This window comes from Phragmites australis, chromosome 11 (genome assembly GCF_958298935.1).
Source record: "Phragmites australis chromosome 11, lpPhrAust1.1, whole genome shotgun sequence".
Lineage (NCBI taxonomy): Eukaryota > Viridiplantae > Streptophyta > Magnoliopsida > Poales > Poaceae > Phragmites > Phragmites australis.
Window position 1 is genome coordinate 29,769,589 of NC_084931.1, and position 20,613 is coordinate 29,790,201.

At 40.5% G+C, this 20,613-nt stretch overlaps 3 protein-coding genes across 3 annotated transcripts; 2 read left to right on the plus strand and 1 right to left on the minus strand.

The window, feature by feature from the left end:
* Positions 1 to 2,910: 2,910 nt before the first annotated feature.
* On the plus strand, positions 2,911 to 6,282 carry LOC133885609 (NADH dehydrogenase [ubiquinone] flavoprotein 2, mitochondrial-like). The gene is made up of 10 exons (XM_062325339.1): positions 2,911 to 3,185; positions 3,271 to 3,339; positions 3,434 to 3,499; positions 3,904 to 4,020; positions 4,776 to 4,853; positions 4,941 to 5,046; positions 5,183 to 5,229; positions 5,429 to 5,506; positions 5,680 to 5,745; positions 5,885 to 6,282. Exons 1-10 carry the CDS (start codon positions 2,946 to 2,948, stop codon positions 5,990 to 5,992), a joined length of 975 nt encoding a protein of 324 aa, XP_062181323.1. The 5' UTR covers positions 2,911 to 2,945; the 3' UTR covers positions 5,993 to 6,282.
* A 2,118-nt stretch (positions 6,283 to 8,400) lies between these two features.
* On the plus strand, positions 8,401 to 14,840 carry LOC133884880 (multisubstrate pseudouridine synthase 7-like). The gene is made up of 20 exons (XM_062324459.1): positions 8,401 to 8,650; positions 8,731 to 8,931; positions 9,016 to 9,254; positions 9,497 to 9,569; positions 9,681 to 9,737; positions 10,122 to 10,201; positions 10,293 to 10,355; positions 10,665 to 10,752; positions 10,843 to 10,945; positions 11,035 to 11,138; positions 11,243 to 11,316; positions 11,896 to 11,960; positions 12,110 to 12,273; positions 12,365 to 12,432; positions 12,500 to 12,560; positions 13,565 to 13,602; positions 13,694 to 13,762; positions 13,935 to 14,244; positions 14,348 to 14,461; positions 14,544 to 14,840. The coding sequence occupies exons 1-19, from the start codon at positions 8,480 to 8,482 to the stop codon at positions 14,375 to 14,377; spliced, it is 2,058 nt and encodes a 685-aa protein (XP_062180443.1). The 5' UTR covers positions 8,401 to 8,479; the 3' UTR covers positions 14,378 to 14,461; positions 14,544 to 14,840.
* Positions 14,841 to 15,698: 858 nt separating this feature from the next.
* Positions 15,699 to 19,132, minus strand: LOC133885433 (CRC domain-containing protein TSO1-like). Its single transcript, XM_062325148.1, has 6 exons — positions 18,916 to 19,132; positions 18,740 to 18,814; positions 16,880 to 17,057; positions 16,696 to 16,791; positions 16,558 to 16,621; positions 15,699 to 16,416 (listed from the first exon to the last, which is right to left on the minus strand). Exons 1-6 carry the CDS (start codon positions 19,059 to 19,061, stop codon positions 15,917 to 15,919), a joined length of 1,059 nt encoding a protein of 352 aa, XP_062181132.1. The 5' UTR covers positions 19,062 to 19,132; the 3' UTR covers positions 15,699 to 15,916.
* Positions 19,133 to 20,613: the final 1,481 nt, after the last annotated feature.

Consider the following 20,613-nt stretch of genomic DNA (forward strand, 5'->3'; position numbering starts at 1 on the left):
TTTTTATTTGCTGCTATACCTTTAGTCAGATATCCGAGTCGAAATCTGGTGATGAGATGTATAATAAGAATTCAAATTAGGAACCTAGACAGAACAAAACAGTTAGATAGTAAGGTATACAACATCAGGGCCATTCTTGGATTTTTGTTGGTTTTGTAAATTTTGATTACAACACAATCATGTGTATAGTCTAAAATATGAGATGTTTAAGATTATGTACCAGGCTTGTATTCCATTCCAAACAAAATGAGGGTGTTTTTGAATTTGGACATCATACCTTAGCTTCCGGCCATCTTGATTTAGCGCCTTGTTGAGGATGTCATGGAAGGGAAGCTTCAGAAGACTTAATATTTATAAATTTCATACCAAGAGGATATCAAAAAGGAATATAACATGGTTGTGGTTATCTTTTGCCTGAGCAGATTAGCAGTAATACACAAGCACAAGACTGCATCATATACATTTAGGTGGCAGTTAACAATTGGAAAACAGATCAATTTAGGTGGCAGTTAACAATTGGAAAACAGATGTCGATAAAGCAAGCTCATGGTTCAACTTTCTTTCAGGCCACTTAGTAGCTAGTAGTGCTCTAAGCAATTGGTAAACAGAAAAGCATATATCGTAAAACAACATTTAGAGAAAATTTGTTTCACTCTATTAATCGATAGCAACTGTAGTGCACCGTGGAAGTGACTTACAGATAGGTGGAGCTCAAGAGAATGCATTCTGACACGATTGCCTTCAAGTTCATTTTTTGCTTTGTAATCGTACTCTTGTCCTCTGCTTGCTCACTTAGCATGGAACAAAGTCTAGTACTTGCTTCTTTGATTTCTTGATGATGCTGGAGCAAAGTAACTATCTACAGTGGGTAAAAAATAAAGATAAACAGAGTTTAGTTATGTTAATAGCTCATCTATCTGAATGGAAGAAACTACAGCTGTTTAAACCAGGATAAATCATAAAAGAGATTGAATAAACACCCGAAGAACGATTTCAATTGAGCAAACACTTACCTTTCAGCTGTTGAAGTACGGTCCAAAACATTTTCAGATAAATCGATTGAAAATTATTATAGATGACACACAATGAAACATGCTGTTTTTCCAGCAACTAATAAACATACTAGAGAACTTGAAAAGATGTTAAGATCTAAGTCATGGTTGATGGAATTGATCTCGGTAGTCCTAACGTATCCTAACAGAAAGAGACCGAGAAAGAGGGGGAATCCAATCTCCCCACACCCTCTGATCGGGAGCGCAATCAACTCTTGGTTGCGATCCCATCTCGGACAATACCATATAAATACGTGAGGGTGGGAGAGCCTGTGATGACTTGATAGTTCACATTAGGTTAAACTCCTCACACATCTCTAATGGATCCGATCTTCACATACGTTGAATTGAGGTGAAGATCATCGCTCCAGCAGTGTGGTTGACTGAATGCTTCCTTGTGTTGTCCACACCTTCACCGAGCTACATCACCTCATTCAAGAATGAAAGAGAGGCAAAATTCAACTTTAATGAGGTAAAAAGCACTGATGCATTCACAGTTTAACTAGGTAGGAGACAACACTGTAAACGACACATGCTTGCAATGAACAGAATGCAAATAACCATGATAAATGCTTTTTAAAAAGAACGAGTGAATAATAAACTGAAAACCAAAACGCCTTTTGTAACCTCATTGAAAAATCAGAAGAATAGAACCAGCTGCCATTTTCACAAATGTGGAAATAAGAATATTTCTTACTTGCCATGCATAGATCAAATGAAAGATCTGTTTTCTTTCTCATTGACATATATTGTATTGTTGTGAGGTAAACTTATCAACATATGTCTACCGGCTGCCACTTCACAAATGTGGAAATAAGATTTTTTTCTTACTTGCCATGCATAGGTCACATGAAGCATCAAAAGTCTAAGTATGGAAGATAAATATTAAACGTATATGTATGGAAGGTAAATGATGGGAGATTAAAAATATTTTTAGAAGGGAGAATATTGTTCAACTTTGCACGTTAACTGTTTGATCAATTTGGGTGGACGGTGTAGATCGATCGGATCTGTCACAACCCGTGTATTTTATAGGAGTATAGATATAGATGATAAAATTAGATGACCGCCGCTCCATCATTGGGCGACGAGGAAAAAATGCCCATTAACTGGGCGTTTTTTATAAAAATCATCTAATATAAGGGCGACAAGGTAGAGTACACCATTAGCAGCAGATTAGGTGACTTGTTACCCAATGAATAGGTGACCTGACTGTATAGCACATTTTCAACAAATCATAACTTTTTTATACAATTTCGGATGAATATAATTTTTATATGAAAAATGTAGCCCTATATGAGATCTATAACTTTATAATTAATATTTTTTATTGAATTCATTTTATTGCTGGAAAAGTGATAGAATGTTCAAATCTACAATTTAGATCTAAACATTATAGCAACTTTTTTAGTATTCAAATGGCTTCAAATAAAAAAAAATCAATTATAAAGTTGTAGATATCATAGAGAGCTACAATTTCATATAAAAATCATCTCCATCTAAGTTAGTATAGAAAAGTTATCATTTTTCAAAAATATCATAGGACAACATGCCTAAAAATCACCCATTCACGAAGCGAAATGTCATCTAAACAGCTGCAAATGGTACACCTCACCTTGTTGCCTTTTTATTAGGAGATTTTTATATGTTTTTCGAAGAACGGATGACAGTCGCCTAGTTTTATTATTTTTTGAAACTGTCAACTAATTTTGTTAAATTAATAAAAAGAAAAAATATTTTAAATAAAAACTCGTCATCTTCGTGTGAGTTCTCACGGCCGTCGTATCAAGCCAGGCCGATGCTACAGCTTAGAGGCTTTAAGCCCAAGCCTTTCGTTTTTCAAAAAGAAAAGCCCAAGTCCAATCCGGGCCGAGAAGCTGGATCGAGCCCGTGATGCTCGATTGCTCATGTCTTAGCGACGCAGCGAGACCGGCTCGCCTCTTCTCCTACGGTCCTACTCCTCGCAAGGCGGCCGGCCACACGCCGATACCCACCACCACCAGCTCCCTCGCCTCCCCCGCCGGCAACGCCACCATGCTGCCGCCGGCCGCCCGCCTCGCGGCCCGCCGCCTCCTCGGCCTCGCTTCCGCCTCCGTATCAGAAGCCGCCGCCCGCCGCCTGGCTCCGTCTCCGGTTAGTCCCCCTCCGCCGAGCCTCTACTCTGCCGTTCCCCCCCAAACTAATCGTCTGATCTCTTCCCGGAAAATTTCCTTCCCAGATCGCCGCAGCTGGGTACACCGCTGCTAGGGGCTCCGTCTCCAGGCCCTTCTCCACGGCGCTTAACTACGTGAGGACTCTCGGATCCGCTCCCCCCAAGTTTCGCCTGATCTGTTTGGTTCACTGAAGATTGAGTTGGGTTGACGTGTTGTGTTGTTGTGCAGCACCTTGATTCTCCTGATAACAACCCGGACATGAAGTGGGAGTTCTCGGAGGCGAACATGAAGAAGGTACCGACTGCCCTTGCCGTTAGTTTGTGATTCGCGTGTAGCGCTACTCACTAGGATCAGTTGGCTAGATTTGGAGTAATTGTGTCAGACTATTCTGTGCTTGGGTTCTCAGAGCGTCAGATATGGTTATGACGATAGCATTTCCAGTGGCACTGTGATGTTGTTGAATTGACTGACACTCTTGGATGATTAAGTTTTAAAGTTTGAGCTGACTGTGGTTACTGAGAAAGGAGACATCATTCCTTGTAATGTGATACCTTACCAATGAGCAGATGTAATATAGCGGTGGGGCTTAATGTTGTACCTCGTTGGCCCGAGAATGCACTTAGTGAATGTAGCTAATATTGATGGTATGGAACTTGTTAGCAGTGCAATTTAAATTATATGTTTCAATGCGGATTCAGGTCAAGGAGATACTGTCTCACTATCCAAGCAACTACAAGCAATCAGGTATTATTCCGCTGCTTGATCTTGCGCAGCAGCAGCATGGTGGATGGGTGCCAGTTGCAGCAATGGATGCTGTAAGTTCTACTATGTAAAAACTAGATAATTACCTGTTTCCTACCATCAGTATGTTTCCTTATGTTCCATCTGATAAGACAATGATGAACCCTTTTTACGGGCCAATAATTATATTCACTGAAGCGCTTACATAGTTACATCTTGATTGTAATTTGTATAGCAGACACTCCTGATTGTCCCTGATTTCTTGTTATAGTTGCTGTCCTTTATCCTTTCCAGGATAATCGTCTTCCTGTTCACTTCTTCAGGAATTTTACTTAATTAAAGTTTGTCTAAGTGCACAGAGAAACAATGAGTGCATATTTGGCACTTTGTTTAGCTAATGACATGTGCATGTCAATGATCTTGACTTCTGAGATTCTCTTACCAAGAGTTACCCTAGCTCTTCTACTAAAAACAAATTTAACTGCTGCCAAACTAAGTATCCGTGTCGCCTTACCTAGTTACCTTCATAGTCATTGTCTCAGCTATATTGTTAAATGGGCGGAGGGGGGTAGAGCTGATACCATAAACATCCACAAATATTCATGTGATAGCTTATATTATCCCCAGGGAACATCATCAGATGAATATTAAAAGGGGTTAATTACTTCTCGCCAGTGTCACAATGCTGGCATCATTGCTGCAAGTATTTTAGTGTGTATTATGGTAAACCGTGTTGTTACCTGTTCACCTTTTGATTGTTTTCCCTGCGTTTGGAAAAAAATACTTTCTATTTTTCTATATTCCTGAAAATGTTGTCTCTGGTTTTCAGATTGCTAAAATAGTTGAAGTTGCACCAATCAGGGTCTATGAAGTTGCTACATTTTACACAATGTTTAATCGAGCTAAGGTATATTGATGTGTTGCCGCCTATTTTGCATGCATTGCTGCCCCACTTGTACCTCTTTTTATACTGTTGACCTTTCATGCCATGTAGGTGGGTAAATATCACCTTTTGGTGTGTGGAACAACACCTTGTATGATTCGTGGTTCACGTGAAATCGAAGAAACCTTATTAAACCACCTTGGAGTTAAACGGAATGGTTTGTATTATTATCAGTACCTTATCCTGTTAACTTAGCATGCCACTTTCTGATTTGTACCACTAATCTTGTCCTCTGAGCCTGAGCTTCTCTTGCTGTCTCAGCGATATCATTAACACTTTTGTTTCTTTCGCAGAGTTGACCAGCGATGGTTTATTTTCTGTTGGAGAAATGGAGTGCATGGTAATGCCACGATCTACATGTTTATGACATGCCATTTCAGATACATGCAAATAATGTTTTTCAGTTGGGTTTTAAATGTCTAACTGCAGGAATGGTCTATAGTGTGTTGTTGATAAATATTTTTTTTTAAATGTTGCCTTTTTAATTAGTTCTGCTGTGGAAAGCAACTTTTATTCACATTTCTATCCTTCATTTGCAGGGTTGCTGTGTGAATGCTCCCATGATTGCCGTGGCTGACTACTCGAAAGGTTCAGAAGGTTACACATACAATTATTATGTAAGTTTATTTGCATGCATTGGCACTATCATGCTATTATAATTTTTCCCATTATTTTGCTATCTTCTTAACTCTATTTCCATGAAACAGAAGTACTCATGGCATGAAATTGAAGGTGTCAAATTTTATCTGTGCCACAACACTGAGTTTTTTTTCCCCTACATCCTTTTCAGGAGGACCTCACTCCAAAACGAGTTGTTGAGATTGTTGAGATGCTGAGAAGAGGGGAAACCCCCCCTGTAAGTATGAGCTAACTTAACTGGATTCTTCTACTTTTTTTAGGCACAGCTTTTAGTTGGTCCAATTCTCTATGTCAAGCCCCAGTAATTTTTTCCCTTCGGTTAATGCCCTATTTTGATGATCGGACGACTTTTGCAGCGAGGTACACAGCACCCAGAGCGGAAAAACTGTGGCCCTGCTGGAGGGACCACCACCTTGCACGGAGAGCCGAAGCCACCTCCATGCAGGGATCTAGATGCCTGCTAGGTTTGCTCCGAAGCATTACGAGCACACAAATAAGTTGGTTCGCACTGTATGGTGTGCAAACTGCAAACAGCGGAAGGACATGTTCTTTTTATATGAAGCTTTCTTTTGTTCCATCAATGGAAGCTTTCCTTAACTTTTATTCTGCACTATCAGAGAAACAGATCCGTTGATACAGACAATAAGGTATTCTTGAGCTGATATTCAGTGGCAAAAGCTTTGTATCTTGACAACCGGTAAAGAAGCTGAACCCTTGGCAAACTGGGAGAATCAACCGCCTTGCTGTTGTGCTATTCATTTTGTAGTATTATTAAGCTCGTGTTGTTAGTCCATTTAAACACGATATCCATACCCTTGTTAAGTTTCGAATGTTGCGAACCAAAAATTTGATTTTCTGCAATGATAGTATTGTCCGTGTGAGGCTTGGCTTTGTTTTGGTAGTCTGCCCTGGTCTTGGTATGGTCTTGTAAGCTGGTAGCCCCGGTAGATGTTAAGAACTTTGTGGTGTCTAATTTAACTTTCAATATAAACCGAGAAAGCCATAAAAAAAGTAGTGTTCGTGTGAATGTCATAAAAAAGTTTCGTCCAAGTAGTGTTCGTGTGAACCATTGGTAAATGCTCACAAAGTGGCGGTACGTGGATCCAACGAGAATCTAGAGAACAGAGAACACGAAACTTGGACGATTTCGTGCTGTATTTTCCGCTTTTCACAGGTTCGAGTTTCGAGAAAGACCAAGAACATAAACGTAGCACATGTCTTTCCAGCAGAACATGAACAAAAGTTGGTCGTTCTGAACATTTTAAAACCGTCTCTTACGTAACGGAAGTATTGTAAAACTCATGTGAAATTTCTCTTTGTTAAGTGTTAACTATAAAATTCAAAGTGGCTTGCTCAGTTTGCAGACTCAAACGCGCAAACAACTGAATGGCAACGTGAAACTTAATTCGAAAATCGTGGGAAACTGAGGGACCTACGCGCAACTGTCTCCTCACCATTTCCCATAAACCCTCTTCTACCTTTCCCTTCAAAAACCAAAGGCAAATTCCTTATTTGTCATTAAAAAAGATGAGACTTTCTTCTTTTATCACTGTAAAAGATGATATCAGTTTTCTTCATTCGCGATCGGTTTTATTTTCGTTTCCTTCCATGCCACTCTGCTAGCCTTTTCGTCGAAATTAGTTATTCACCAGTACTCGACAGCTCTCATTTCTATTTTACATCTTCTCTATTAAAAACAATGATATTTTGTTTCTCTAAAAATCCTAGAATTTTTTATACGTATTCCATAATCCATCTGTAACCCATTTTAATTGTATTCACCAAAAAGCATATGTAAAACTTAAACTAAAAGTCTAAAAAAAAATTACTTTTATAACTTCTAATAATTATTAGGTATCAAATAAAATCTTGAAAACATATAAATAGAGTATTACGAAGAAACTTACTTTTTCACCATATAACTTAGTATTGAAAATAATTTAAAAAATTAGTAAATCGCATAAAAAAATATTAATAAATTTTCTTAGATATTTAAGATGTTATTTGAGGCTTAACAATTGTTAAAAATTATAAAAATAATATTTTTTTTTAGAGAATTTTAGTTTAAATTCTACATAAATTTGTTAGTGAATCTAATTAAAATAAGTTACATATGTATTATAGAACACATAAAAAAATTCTAAATTTTTTAAGAAATAGAAGACTACAGATGAGGAGAAAATTGGAGCTGTCCATTGAAAGGCTAAAGGCACATTTGTTTCAGCTCAGAATTATAATAAGCTAACTTATTTGTTCTGAGCTGAAACTAACAGTTAGATTATTTGTTTAAATTATTATAAACTGAAGCTCAGATTATAATAATCTTTTAAGCTATGAAAATGAGCTTATTTCAGTTTATTTTGACTTTTTACTATACTGCTCATCAAATTTAGAGAAAATTACCCACCAATGCTACTCTCCCCACCTTACACCCGAATCCCCGCCCACTATTAAGAGCATTGCAGACTTTTACCAATAATCCAGACTCAAATAATCTAGGTTGCTAAACACTTTACAACTTATTTTCCTCCAACTTATCATAATTTAACTTATTATAATCCACCATCTATACGCCGCTTATTTGTTCTGAGCTGAAACAAACAGCTAGCTTATTTTGGTCTTTTACTATAGTACCCATCAAATTTAAGAAAAATTACCCGCCAATATCACTCCTCCCACCTTACACCCGAATCCCCCAACCCTGTTAAGTGCATTGCAGACTTTTGCCAATAATCTAGGTTGTCAAACAGCTCACAACTTATTTCCCTTCAGTTTATCATAATTCAACTTATTATAATTCACCTCGTGTATAAGCCGTTTATTATAATACTGGACTGAAATAAACAGGGCATAATTAAATCTGATTCTTCTGTGGCAAGATTATTTTTTCTGATGGCAAATAGGAATTTGCCCAAAACGAAACCCTAGCCTCCCTCCACCAGCCAGCTCCCATGGCGCGCTCGAGCTCGCTCTCCGAGGCGGAGGCGGGCATCTCCTGCTTTGCCTCCTCCCTCCCCGGCTTCCGCGGCGTCCTCAAGCACCGCTACTCCGACTTCATCGTCCACGAGGTCGCCCGCGACGGCGCCCTCGTCCGCCTCACCTCCTTCGATCTCCCCACCGAGGTATCAGGCCCTCGCTGCAACTTTGGGTTCACAATGTTGCTGCTCGGATTCCAATCCCGCTTCCACTCGCGGTATTGCAGTGCGTGGATGTGAAGGAGGAGGAGAAGGCGGCGCCCTCGGCCGACGCGGACCACTCGCAGGCCCTCGAGTCGCTCGGTGCGCTCTGCGGCGACGCAGACTGCGATGCGTTGAGGGGGCTCCTCCAGAGGGTGGCGGCCGGGGGTGACGGTGATGTCTCGCCGATCATTCTCTCTGCTGACGCTGACAAGGCTCACCGATCGGTCGGTTCAGTTACTGGTTGCTAATTGTTTGTGTGACGGTGCTGGGTGGAAACAGTGTGACTTGGGGTGTTTGTTTGGTTGCAGGCGGTGCATAACTTCTTTAAGAAGAACTTCAAGTTCCTTGTCACGGACACGGTGGAACACAGCGATGGGGTTCAGAGGTGCATCAGGGTGCGGTTGGGGTCGGGAGCAGGTGGTGGGAGGGGTGGTGGCGGGAGAGGGAGGAAGAGGAAGAACATGGGCGGTTCTGATTGGAGAGATGACAGGCCATTCGATAGCAGAGGGTCAAGTAATTGGTCAGATCATGTCGGGAAGTTCCTGAGGTGATGGCATCCTGTTTAGTTTTACCACTTTGTGCTGTGATTTTCAGTTGTTTGTATTGGAATGAGTTCTTTTCACATGTATGAGTCTATGACATTTATGATACGTTCTATTCGTCCAAACTTAGTGACGCATATGATGTATCTGCACAGCGCTCTTCTATGGTTGTGCAGTGAATAATATACGTCTAATTTTTCTGCTAGCTAGTATTGTAACTGGAGTACCATTATGGGACATTGATCAGGTTTCACCTTTACAAAGAGAACAAGGACACACAAGAAGCATTAGGTGTAATAGGAAAAATGTTAGGACTTCAGGTATGTTGCGGTTGCTGATTTGTAGCATTGTTTTTTACATTGTCTTGGATGGTTGGATTCACTTACCTTCCTTTGCTATTGAATATTGATTATTTACTGAACCTTTTGCAGTCACGTTCATTTGGATTTGCAGGGACAAAGGATAAACGTGCTGTTACTTCACAGCAGGTATGCATTGCTCAAGTTTATAGCAGCACAGTAGCACACTGAACTTTCTTGATTCAGCCGGGGAGTTTCATATTATCTGAGACATGACATAGAAGTGTGGAAGGAAGCACTTAAATGATTTTAATTGACGCTTCAGGCTGACTATGGTGTTACAACTTACAACCAGATAACTAATGGATAGCTTCTCTGGTCTCGAACTGAATGTTAAATTATTAATTTACATGTCTTCTAAATTATATTATTAGTTTTCTATCCAAGATATTTCTTTATGTGTTTTCATACTTTGCTTGATTGTTTTCACTATATGATAGGCTTTGTTATCTATTCTTCCTGTGTAAATAGTTATATTATCGATTGATGTATACTTTTCTGTTTTTTTATTAGGTAACTGTTTTCAAGGTGCAAGCCAATAGATTGACTGCTCTTAATAATCGGCTATTTGGGATTAAAGTTGGAAATTTCTGGTACGGGATCAGCATAATCCTCTTGTAGATATAACCATAATATAGCTGTCCTGAAATGTTGATACTTTGGCAACTAACTAACCCTTTCTAGTTATGTGAAGGAGGGACTTGTTCTTGGTCAACTCATGGGAAATCGATTTACAATTACTCTGAGGTATTTTTTCTTCTGTTTATGCTTACAATTTAGTTTTTTAGTGTACAAACTATGATATTTTCCTGGTACTAAATTGCTCATCCTTCGACATGAATGCTTGTAACTTCTATGACTAAGTGTATATACATGGTACACACGAACTTGGGATCATGTTTGTAACATTCTATTGTTAGCATAACTGCATGAGGTTGTGTGCACTTGTGGCTTGTACTGTCTGCTATGATACTTCAGTCCACATGCACCAAACCTGTTTTCTCATTTAATAAAACAAAGCAAAATGAGAACTTATGCTTCCCTGCATTTCTTCAGGGGTGTCGTTGCAGAATCCGAAGACATAATAAAAACTGCTGTTGATGGCTTAGGAAAGAATGGATTTATCAACTACTATGGTTTGCAGGTATAATTTCGGTAGCATTTCCTCAGGCTTGAAAACCTATTTTCCCTGTTATTTCTGAAGCTCATGAGTTTATCTATTTCATCTGCTTAGCGTTTTGGAAGTGGTTCGGTACCAACACACCTTGTTGGGGCTGCTTTGCTTAGAGGAGAGTGGAAGACTGCTGTAAACTTGATTCTTGATCCAAGGGAAGGAGATATCCTACAAATATTTTATTTGCATCCAGTTAGGAATTGCATGTTGAGTTCTGCCAACTTTTGTTAAACATAACTTAGTACTTCGAACAGCGTGATGACATAAATGAGGTACGCAAACATTACAAGGAACATGGTGACATTGATAAGGCATTGAGGAACTTCCCTCGACACCTTGTAGCTGAGAGGGCTATTGTAAGTGTAGTTCTTTTACATATCATGGTATTAATTGAACAAGTGTGGCTTTTGTGCATTTGTACTGATTCTTTTCTTATGTTCCATTATCTCCATGTTTCCAGCTTCAATGTTTGAAGAAATGCCCTGGTAACTATCTACAAGCACTAAAGGGTATACCAAGAACATTAAGAATGATGTATGTTACATCCTTTAAGTCAAATTTATTCCATGTTTCTTGATATTCATCAATAACTGCAAATTAAGGTACATCCTTTCAGAACATTAAGAATCATGCTGCCTAGCCCAACTTGCTTGGGATAAAAAGGCTTTCTTATTATTGTACTGTTATGTTTTCCCCCTCTTAAGAACATGTTTATATGTTATTCTTGACTTCTTGTGCTTAAAATTGTTTCTCGGTCTCTAATAACAACTGTAACTCTTTGTCCAGCTATGTATTTGCATGATGCATTTCTTTGTTAATGTTGTCAATTCTCAAGCCATTGCATCACAGCTTACACATGTAGTGTGTTTGTCTCACATCATTTAGCATTGCCTAGTTGCCTATTTTATATTCTAAGGTGAAGCTTTGTTACCATGTCATATTCTGTTTCCTAAATGATCTCCAGCGATGGTCATTTGGTAAGCCTGTAGTTGGTATTGGTTCATATTACTGTATATTTTTATGTCTGTGTTATTTTGCCAATTGAGTTTTGTTGAATGATACCCATGTTTTCTTTCTACTTTTTCTAAAATTTCTTTTGAATATTCCATGTAGGTACGTACATAGTTACCAAAGTTACCTGTGGAATCATGCTGCCAGCATGAGAGTGGAAAAGTATGGTTAGTCTACTTCATCCTTCTTCTACTACAATTTTTAATAAAATCATTATGTAATTTGACATTTTATGGCGAACTTTTCCTCTACTCATGCATTATTGTCATGAAACAATTTTCATCCTTTTTTCATGTGCTAACTAGTAATTTTACAGGCATTTCACAGGTTGTAGAAGGTGACTTAGTTTATAACAAAGAATGCCCTCGTGGAGAAGCAACTTCAGTAGATACATTGGAAGCTGATAATGGCCATACAAATTCATCTGAGATTGATCTATGTTCTGAAGCACAACCAGAAGAAACTATCCAGCTTGTGAAGGTCTGCTACAGATGCGTGACATACATGTTCATACACAAAAAAACTCATTGTTTTAAAGATCCTAATCATCCCCCTTTTATTTCTTTTGTAGATAGCTGATTCTGAAGATTTATTAAAAGAGATATACACATTTGATGATGTTGTCCTTCCTTTGCCTGGGTAAGTACCAATTTCCTTGTACTTGTACTTTCAATTTTCATTTATGCTTATTTGCATTAGTTTGCAGTTCACAAGCATTGCTTCCTGGGAATGAAGTTGCTGAGATTTACCATGAAATGGCTAGAAAGGTAACACTACTCTACAATGTGTATTTAGTAATTTCAGTAGTTTATTAGGATGTTCTTGTTTTTATAGCAGAAATTTGTGCAATGTTGAATTTTCCACAAGCATTTCGTGCTTTTCACAAAATCAGATACCAAGCTGTGAGTCTAGTACATATCCAAAGTCCAAACCAACATTTGGACTAGGTTAACTGTGAAATAGGCATTTGAGTTTCCCCTTTTATTTGTGTATGAATTCTTTACTACTTTAATACATAGTTATTAGGACCAGACCAGACTGGATGTCCGACCGGGAAAAACCGGAACCGGAGGCTAGTCTGGTCTGGTTCGATTAAAAGACTGCTTGTGCACTGAAGTGCTTAGAAATCGGCTGAACCGCTCAGTTTTGGATGACACTGGAGGAAAAACCGCCCAGCTCAAGCCGTTGTCTCGCTTCGATGGGGGTGCGGGCACGTGTGGAGGGGGGGGGGGACGCTCACGGAAGGAGGAAAATTATGAAAAATGAGCAGGGAGAGGGGGGGGGGGGGTTGACCCTGAGACCTGCCTCGCATAGCTAGGAGGATACTAACCACCAGGCCACACTTTGACTTGTGTATGATATGAATCATAAATATTTAGATAGTTTCAAACCGGCGGTCCAACCGGTCAGACCAATGAACCATTGAACCAAGAGGCTTGCCGGTCCAGTCTCAATATCTATGCTTTAATATGGTGACCATCACGCCATACCATTATTAATTTTGTTGATTTTAATATCTATAACAAAATTTGTCAATATGTGGAACTTACAACATTAGCAATTTAGCATGTTGATTTGAATTGATAGCATGCTGATGCTGGTGTCAACTCAAAATCGGAAATTTTGTGAGTGTTTCATGCCTGCGTAGTATTTCTTTACTTACAGGTTTATCAGGAAATATGTTATGATCTTATGATTGACACAACATGTTTTGAGTAAAGGTCATGACAAAACATATGGAAATATTTTGAATTTTGCTTTAATGTCTCAGGATGGCATTAGCTTAACGGAGAATGCTCATGGTGTCAAGTGAGTTTCTTTATGTAGCTTGGTGTGCTTGTTTTGAACTGCAACTTCATATCCTAATTGTTATGCCTTTAATGTGATCGCCATTTGTAAGGGAGTTCTCAATCACAAGCATGAAAGGAGGTTACCGTCGGGTGTTCCAGCGGCCTAGTGATTTTGAGTGGTATGTGTAAATGCACTCTCCTTTTACCGTGCTCAGCAATTTTAAACATTCTTACCTTTTGGTTCCATGGGTTTGCTTGGTCTCAATTTGTTTCTTGCATGAGAAACTTTGGAGGCATAACACAAGGAACTTTGCTTGGTCCTTCCATTAAAATGCTTCAGTATGACTGCAGGGAACTCATGACTTACACGGATGACAGTTCATCTTTAGCAGAAACTGATTTGGATATTCTGTCCGGAACCAAGCCTACAGAAGCAAATGAGCTTGTTTCTAGTGGGATTTCTGACCACCAGTCACAGGATAAGTTGGAAAGGCCTTCAGATACATCCATGCCAACTATTGGAAGTAGCGTCCTAGAAAATAAGCCTGTTGGCAGCCCAGAAACACTACCAACAAAATTGGCCATAAAACTAGCATTTACTTTACCAGCATCATCTTATGCTACAATGGCTATTAGGGAGCTGCTGAAGACTTCGACCTCAGTATGTTTCTACTTTTCTGATCTTATTATTTATATGTGGTTGTTTGTTGCTTAGAAAGTGTCTTCATAAATTTGTTTCATAATCTCCTTTTGACTGCCTGCAGGTTGCATATCAGAAAACTCTCAACTGCTAAATTTTGTTACCGCCGTCGGTTGTTAATCTGATCTGCGATCTCATCTTTGTGGTGGTGACCTTGTTAAGCCTTCAAGCTAACTAGGTATGCAGGAATACCTTTCTTCATATAGCTCATAATTACATGGCACTGCTTGTGCTCCTAATTCCTGATTCGATGTTTGCAGCAAGTACTTCGCTTAGCTCAGTTGGAAGTCCTGAAGACCTCGAAGCCTGTAGCCTGCACTGGTAGTATTTCCCTATTGCTTCTTAATGAATCTGCAAACGAGATGTCACGCTGCCCGTTTAGTGGAGCAAGTTGTATGCCTATTAAAAAGCGTTTCACTGGGCTGGATAATGTGTACTATTAAGCAGCATGCCATTATAAAGCTTGTGTAACTTAAACTTCATTCTCAATAATGAATAAGGCTATAAAATTGAGGTAGTCCCTATCTGAGATAACTTGAACCAGTTCAAGTTTTGGTCCATGGTGATGTAATCTACAGGACAACACGATTTTTCCCACAAAGCACCACGTATCATTTCCGACAGCCCGTTTTCGGGCAGACGAAAACCTTCAACTAATGCGCCATTGTTTGAGCGAGCGATTATCCATGAATGCCTCCACGCTCGTCGCAGCATGCCGCCTTCAAGCCACCATGTTCTGATCTCTGAACCGTAACCATCCTGCCTTGTTCCGTCTTCCTCAGCACCGGCCGAGTGGTGATGGACTAAAGGGAATTGGCCTCGAAGGGCAAAGACAGCGTGCTGAACATGGCAGAATTTCTATCCGCGATTGGCAGGTGCGCCTCTCTATCTGGGCGGGACGGAAAGAAGGCGCGGAGGTGGGTTAGGCGGTGCGGCTGGGCTGCGACGGATGCCACGCCGCCTCGGTGTTTGAGGCGCCAGCCGTGGTCGTTGGCGACGAGGGTTGGGGGTTGTAGCACCGACCGGTGTAGCAGACCCAGTGGGTCCAGAGAACTGAAGCCCACGGCGTAGCATTTGCTGCTTCTGATATCGTCTCTGGTGGAGGAGCTTTTGTCGGGCTTTCTTAAGGAAATTTCAGTATATATATACCACTAAATTTGCAAGCCTTTTGGAATTTGTCACCCTACTCTACACGTCAGTGGCTTAGGATGACCCACGTGTCATTGTGATGAGTGACAAATCCTGAAAGACACGTTTATACTGAAATCCCCGTTCTAGCTGATCAGCCTCCACGAGGTTTCTCTGGAACAAGAGTCAGAACACTGAAGATCACTGAACCATAGGGGCTGGACGCACGCACCGGCAAGAAAAATAGTTCTAGAAGCTTACATTAAAAACCATAATACCACAGTAACTGAAGGTGCGTAATCTCATTTTATTATAACGGTTTATCAGTTGGCAGCTGCTAGCTCTACAAAGACGATACATCATGGAAATCCGGAAATACATCTCAGTATACAGGAAAAAGCCTAAGATCCTGCACATGCCGAACGACCAGCAGGACATGCATAATTTATAGCATAATTTAATGTTACCTCCAATCTCTGCTTAAAACGCCACTAGGAATCATGCCCTAAGTCAGGTGCTGGATCTTGCGCTTCAGCCACAGGGCCCGCACGTCGCCACCGAGCGAGATGAATATCTCCCGGTTGCCAGGCTGTAGGAAGACATCAGGGGCGACTGATTTCTCCACCTGCGACAGCTCCACCATGCCGTTCAGGATCTGAACGCATTTTGATATGCTGTAGTTGTCTTCTTGCTTCGATAGTTGCCAGTCATGATTTGAATTTTTGTAGTTTGCAGAATCATCCATCACTCGGTCGTTGCTGTTCCTCTTGGAACAATGCCATGAGCGAGGCAGTGCCTGACACTGCGACACTGCCTGCAGGAATACATGTGCGTCTCTACTTGAGGCTCTGATATGAGGTGGGGTTTGGTGGAAAGAAGAATCCTTGGAGATAGGTGACTGTATACGAGGTGAACGCTCCACAACAAAGTCATGTTCACCCTCACTATGATCCAAATCTGCACCAGTGTACAGGTAGCGCTTACTATCCTCAGCCATTATACCTTCTGCAGTAGGGAAACAATCATTAGCTAGTATATAAAGATGGCATAATGAGAACTTCATATAGGGAGCATGTACTGAGAAAAGATTATTTGAATCATTAGAATAGTTTGTGAATGTATATATGAGAAGCATTTCTTAGGTACCATTTTTCCCAAAAGGATTTTGGCAATCTCCACAACGGCAAAACAAGGAGCAACCGGTCCCTTCCTGTTCATAACAATGAGTTTGATAATCATGTTGTACTTAAAGCTTTAGGAAAGCATTTGAGATAAAGATGATACCTGGTAGCAATCACAGTATTTCTTTAGGCAACTTGATTTCTTGCAGTTGCAACCTCTCCTTGGTGGAGTTGAAGAAGAAGAATGGTGAGCATCTTCCTACAGGTGAACAGAGTATTGAAATTACAATTAAACCAAACAGAAGTTCAAATAGTGTGACATTATCTAAACGAGTTAGGATAACAACCATAGCTTCAGCATTAGCCTCAGATCTCCTATTAATTTTCAGTGACATACGCTTCTGTCTTGATAGTAACACCTTGCGCGTAGTCTGAACTGCTTCTGCATAGGCATCTTTGTTGAAACATGGTTGGCATCCACACTTTTCAGAACAATAACCACCTCCAGCAAAACATGGGCAATAGCTGCAAATGCAAACAATAATAATATATGAGTTATTGGATCAGCAAAGCGTTCTTACACTTCAATTATAGATATCACGGTGATCCAGCAGTCGTGACAAACCCAGGAGCCTGCCTAGGCAAACAGTCAGCTGGTGGAAATAAAAATAGTAAATAATACCTGACATGGCAGGGAAATTAAATAAATACACCTCACATCGCAACAAATTAGGAAGTCTAGCTGCAGAATAGCACTACAAATTAACCCCAAGCTCTTACGATATCGACTAATATTACCATAGCTCTATATAACAGCCAGGTTCCCACTTCATACAGCTCGGCCTAGAAGTAGACGGAAGGCCCAGAACTGGCCCAGATGAAGCCAAACCCTATATAATCTCCCTCTTCGTCACCACAAATAGGCCGCCACCGCCTTTCTTCTACCTCCCACCTCTCCTTCCTTCCCTCCCTCCATTCCTCACTCCCTCTAGTAGCACAGGCAGCAATATGGAAGAGAGATAGAGAGGAAGAGGGACGAGCAGCAGAAGCAGATCAAGAGGGGCAGACGTGCTCCGGGGAGTGGCAGCGAGTGCAAACTCGAGTGGCGGTGGCGGAGCTCCTAAGTTGCCCCTGTTCCTCTCTCGATTTAAGGTGACGGCTGCTAGGTCTTTCAACCTAGTCAAGCACCGGACGCCTGCCCAAGCAACGCCCAACTCCACCAGGCGGTCGCCTAAGTCTGGATCTAGATGGAGTGTCATGGCATTCACCCCAAGTCGACTAGACTAGGTGTTGACCAGGTAACATACTGATAACTATGAGTTCCATATAGTCCATAATTTCATCAATGGCACAGACCGGCAAATAAACTTGAAACAATTACGGCTTGCTTGGTTTATGCCAAAACATGTGTACCAAAATTTGGTTAGCACAAATTTTGGCAAATGTTTATTCTGCCAACGATTTGACCAAGGATTGGACAGAAATGGATTGGATATGAGTAACAGGGCACAGGCTTGCCAAAATTTTGGCAACCATCCAAGTATGTACCAAATTTTGCCAAACTTGACTTGGCATCAACCAAACAGGTAGTAAATTTTCCATGCTATAGTTTGTTGCAATAGAGCGGTAGAGTAAGAAGGTATTGCTTCCATCTCAAGAGGAAAATGATAACTATGACTTCCACAGTAGCTATAGTAGGTTCATCACATAGGTAGAAGCTGTGCTGTCCTAATCTCTATGGTTCAGAGGACTACTAGAGATAACCTGTGAAGAGGTACTCCAATAATCGAATAATGCGCAACAGCGCAAACAGATGCAAAAATAAGCGAAATCTTTTCCAGCATGAGATTTTGGATTTGATTCCGAAGACACAACCGCTAGCACTCAAAGTTTGCCTATAGCTGAAATTTACATTGCCAACCAAGACAACCATGCTGCAACCTGTTGAAAGAGCTGCACCACAGAACTAGACGACAAAATATGAACAAAATCCTCAGATTAGAAGCAACCAAACGAGCATCACCCCGCAACCATTCCCTTTCTGTACTGCCAAAATGGATGCAAACCGCATAGTACCCAGCATTTCCTTTCCCACTCTACCCTTAATCAAATGCCTAAGAATTTGAATCGCCATAGGAAAAACCGATTCCACCCTGAGATTGACCAACAAAATCGAAACAAAACCAAAGAAACAGTAGGTTCCTTACAGCTTCAAGCATCTGGACTTCTTGCAGGCGCAATGCTTGCACCCGTTCCCATCCGCAGTCTCCTCCACCTTCTGCCTGCTCAAACACAAAACCCCACAAATCAGACGGCCGAAAATCCCCACGACACGCCCAAATCAAGAAACCAAAGTTCCCCAGGTCCGGGGCCGAACCCTCACCTCTTGGGCTCCGGAGGGAGCACGAGCTGGTTTATGCTGCACGGCTCCGCCTCAGACGCTCCGGTGGCAGGCGGCGGAGATTCCCGGGGCTCCATGGCCGCCGACGCTGCCGCCGGCGGCTTCACGGAGATCGGGGTGGCCTCCATGTGAGCACGAGAGGAGGAGGGGAGGGGAAGGGAGGGGAGGCGCTCACACACGGCTCCGCGTGGGAAGGAGGTGGCTCCCCTCTTTAGAATGAGGGGTGGGCCCACTCGCTGGGCCACCCTTGTGGGGTTTCTTTCTTGGGTTATGGTGTTTTCTTGGATAAGTGTTTAAGTTTTTTGGAAAAATGTAAAACCCTCCAAAAGTAACATGAATTTTGACTTGAGCTGCACATTTTTCTTTTTTTCAAACTTCCTCTCCATGAAATATGATGCAAAGGATATTATTTTTGAAAACAAATTTCACAGAAGGTCTTAAAATTGTCTCTAGTTTTTTTAGAATTTTTTGTAATTTTTTTTATTTTTTTGAATTTTTGGGGGGGTTTTTTGCAACAAAATCAAACTTTTGGGGGTTTTTTTGCAACAAAACAACTTTGGGGGGAGTCAAAATCCAAGTAACTTTTGGGGGTTTTTTTGCATTTTTTTTCCTAAGTTTTTGGGGTTTTGTTTGCCTTTTATTGTTGGGGTTGGGCCGATTGGCTTTGGAATTTGGATGGGTTCTGTTTGGTAGGGATTTGGTTTGGGAGTTTCAAAATTCTAAATCATTTACGTTTTTGCCTTTTCTTTGAATGGATTCAGTTTGTTAGGGATTTTGTTTTGGGTTTCAGAAATTAAATCCTTTACGTTTTCACCTTTTCATAGATGGGTTTGGTCAAGTAGAGATTTGATTCGGGAGTTATCAAATTTGTATCCTTTAATTTTTTTTCCCACCTTTTGTGAACCTTTAAGAGTTATTGGTTTATGGGAGGAGGAAGGTTATTGAAGTTTGAGATAAAGTTCTTCTACAAAGAGTTGATTAGTTGTCTACTGGAATTTTGTAACAAAATTTGGTGGTAGCTTTTACTAAATTGGTCCATTTTAACTTACTCATATCTTGGTATTCGTACTAATCTCATAATAGGTAATGTGAATTTTTGCATGAGAAGTTGAAGAGAAGCATGCAAAGTTTCATTTTAATATGTATAACATTATTCCTAATTTGAATTTGAGATATTATTCTTCTATTACCTTTGTATGTTCAAAATCAATTTGGTAGTATGAATTGATTTTTTTTGTTTGAATCTATTTTTTTTAGGTAAAATTGCAAATAGGACCTAGGTAGTCTAACTTTGATTTTCCATTTTTGCAAGTTTAAAATTTGCATCCCCTCAACCCCCCCCCCCCTCACATACACACCATACACACCCACATCCACACACATCTATTTCCATGTATTTTGAAAACCACCCTTGCAGCCTGTTTACTTGCAAGTTGCATGACATAGACAACTTGGTCCGCCAAATCTAATTGTACATAACAACTTCTGTTGGCAAATCCACTTTGTTGGATTGTATCGGGCTTGATCTAGCCAAGTTGGCTCGACTTGAAACATGGTAGGATGTTTGGGCGAGATTAATGAAGACCTTTTTGGCTTTCTCGACATGTCTAGGTCGTACGTCGTCACCGCGTGGATTATCATATTCTTGCTATGCGTCGAAGGGCATGCCATTGAACTCTA

Bases quoted from the DNA above. Each gene is read 5' to 3' on its own strand.
- LOC133885609 (XM_062325339.1), top strand. From the start codon at position 2,946: ATGCTCGATTGCTCATGTCTTAGCGACGCAGCGAGACCGGCTCGCCTC. The intron at 5,047-5,182 runs GTTTGTATTATT...TTTCTTTCGCAG, and splicing joins CCTTGGAGTTAAACGGAATG to AGTTGACCAGCGATGGTTTA. The intron at 5,507-5,679 runs GTAAGTTTATTT...CATCCTTTTCAG, and splicing joins GTTACACATACAATTATTAT to GAGGACCTCACTCCAAAACG.
- LOC133884880 (XM_062324459.1), top strand. From the start codon at position 8,480: ATGGCGCGCTCGAGCTCGCTCTCCGAGGCGGAGGCGGGCATCTCCTGC. The intron at 8,932-9,015 runs GTCGGTTCAGTT...GTTTGGTTGCAG, and splicing joins CTGACAAGGCTCACCGATCG to GCGGTGCATAACTTCTTTAA. The intron at 13,763-13,934 runs GTATGTGTAAAT...GTATGACTGCAG, and splicing joins CGGCCTAGTGATTTTGAGTG to GGAACTCATGACTTACACGG.
- LOC133885433 (XM_062325148.1), bottom strand. From the start codon at position 19,061: ATGGAGGCCACCCCGATCTCCGTGAAGCCGCCGGCGGCAGCGTCGGCG. The intron at 18,815-18,915 runs GTGAGGGTTCGG...GTGTTTGAGCAG, and splicing joins CTCCCTCCGGAGCCCAAGAG to GCAGAAGGTGGAGGAGACTG. The intron at 17,058-18,739 runs GTAAGGAACCTA...TTGCATTTGCAG, and splicing joins AAGTCCAGATGCTTGAAGCT to CTATTGCCCATGTTTTGCTG.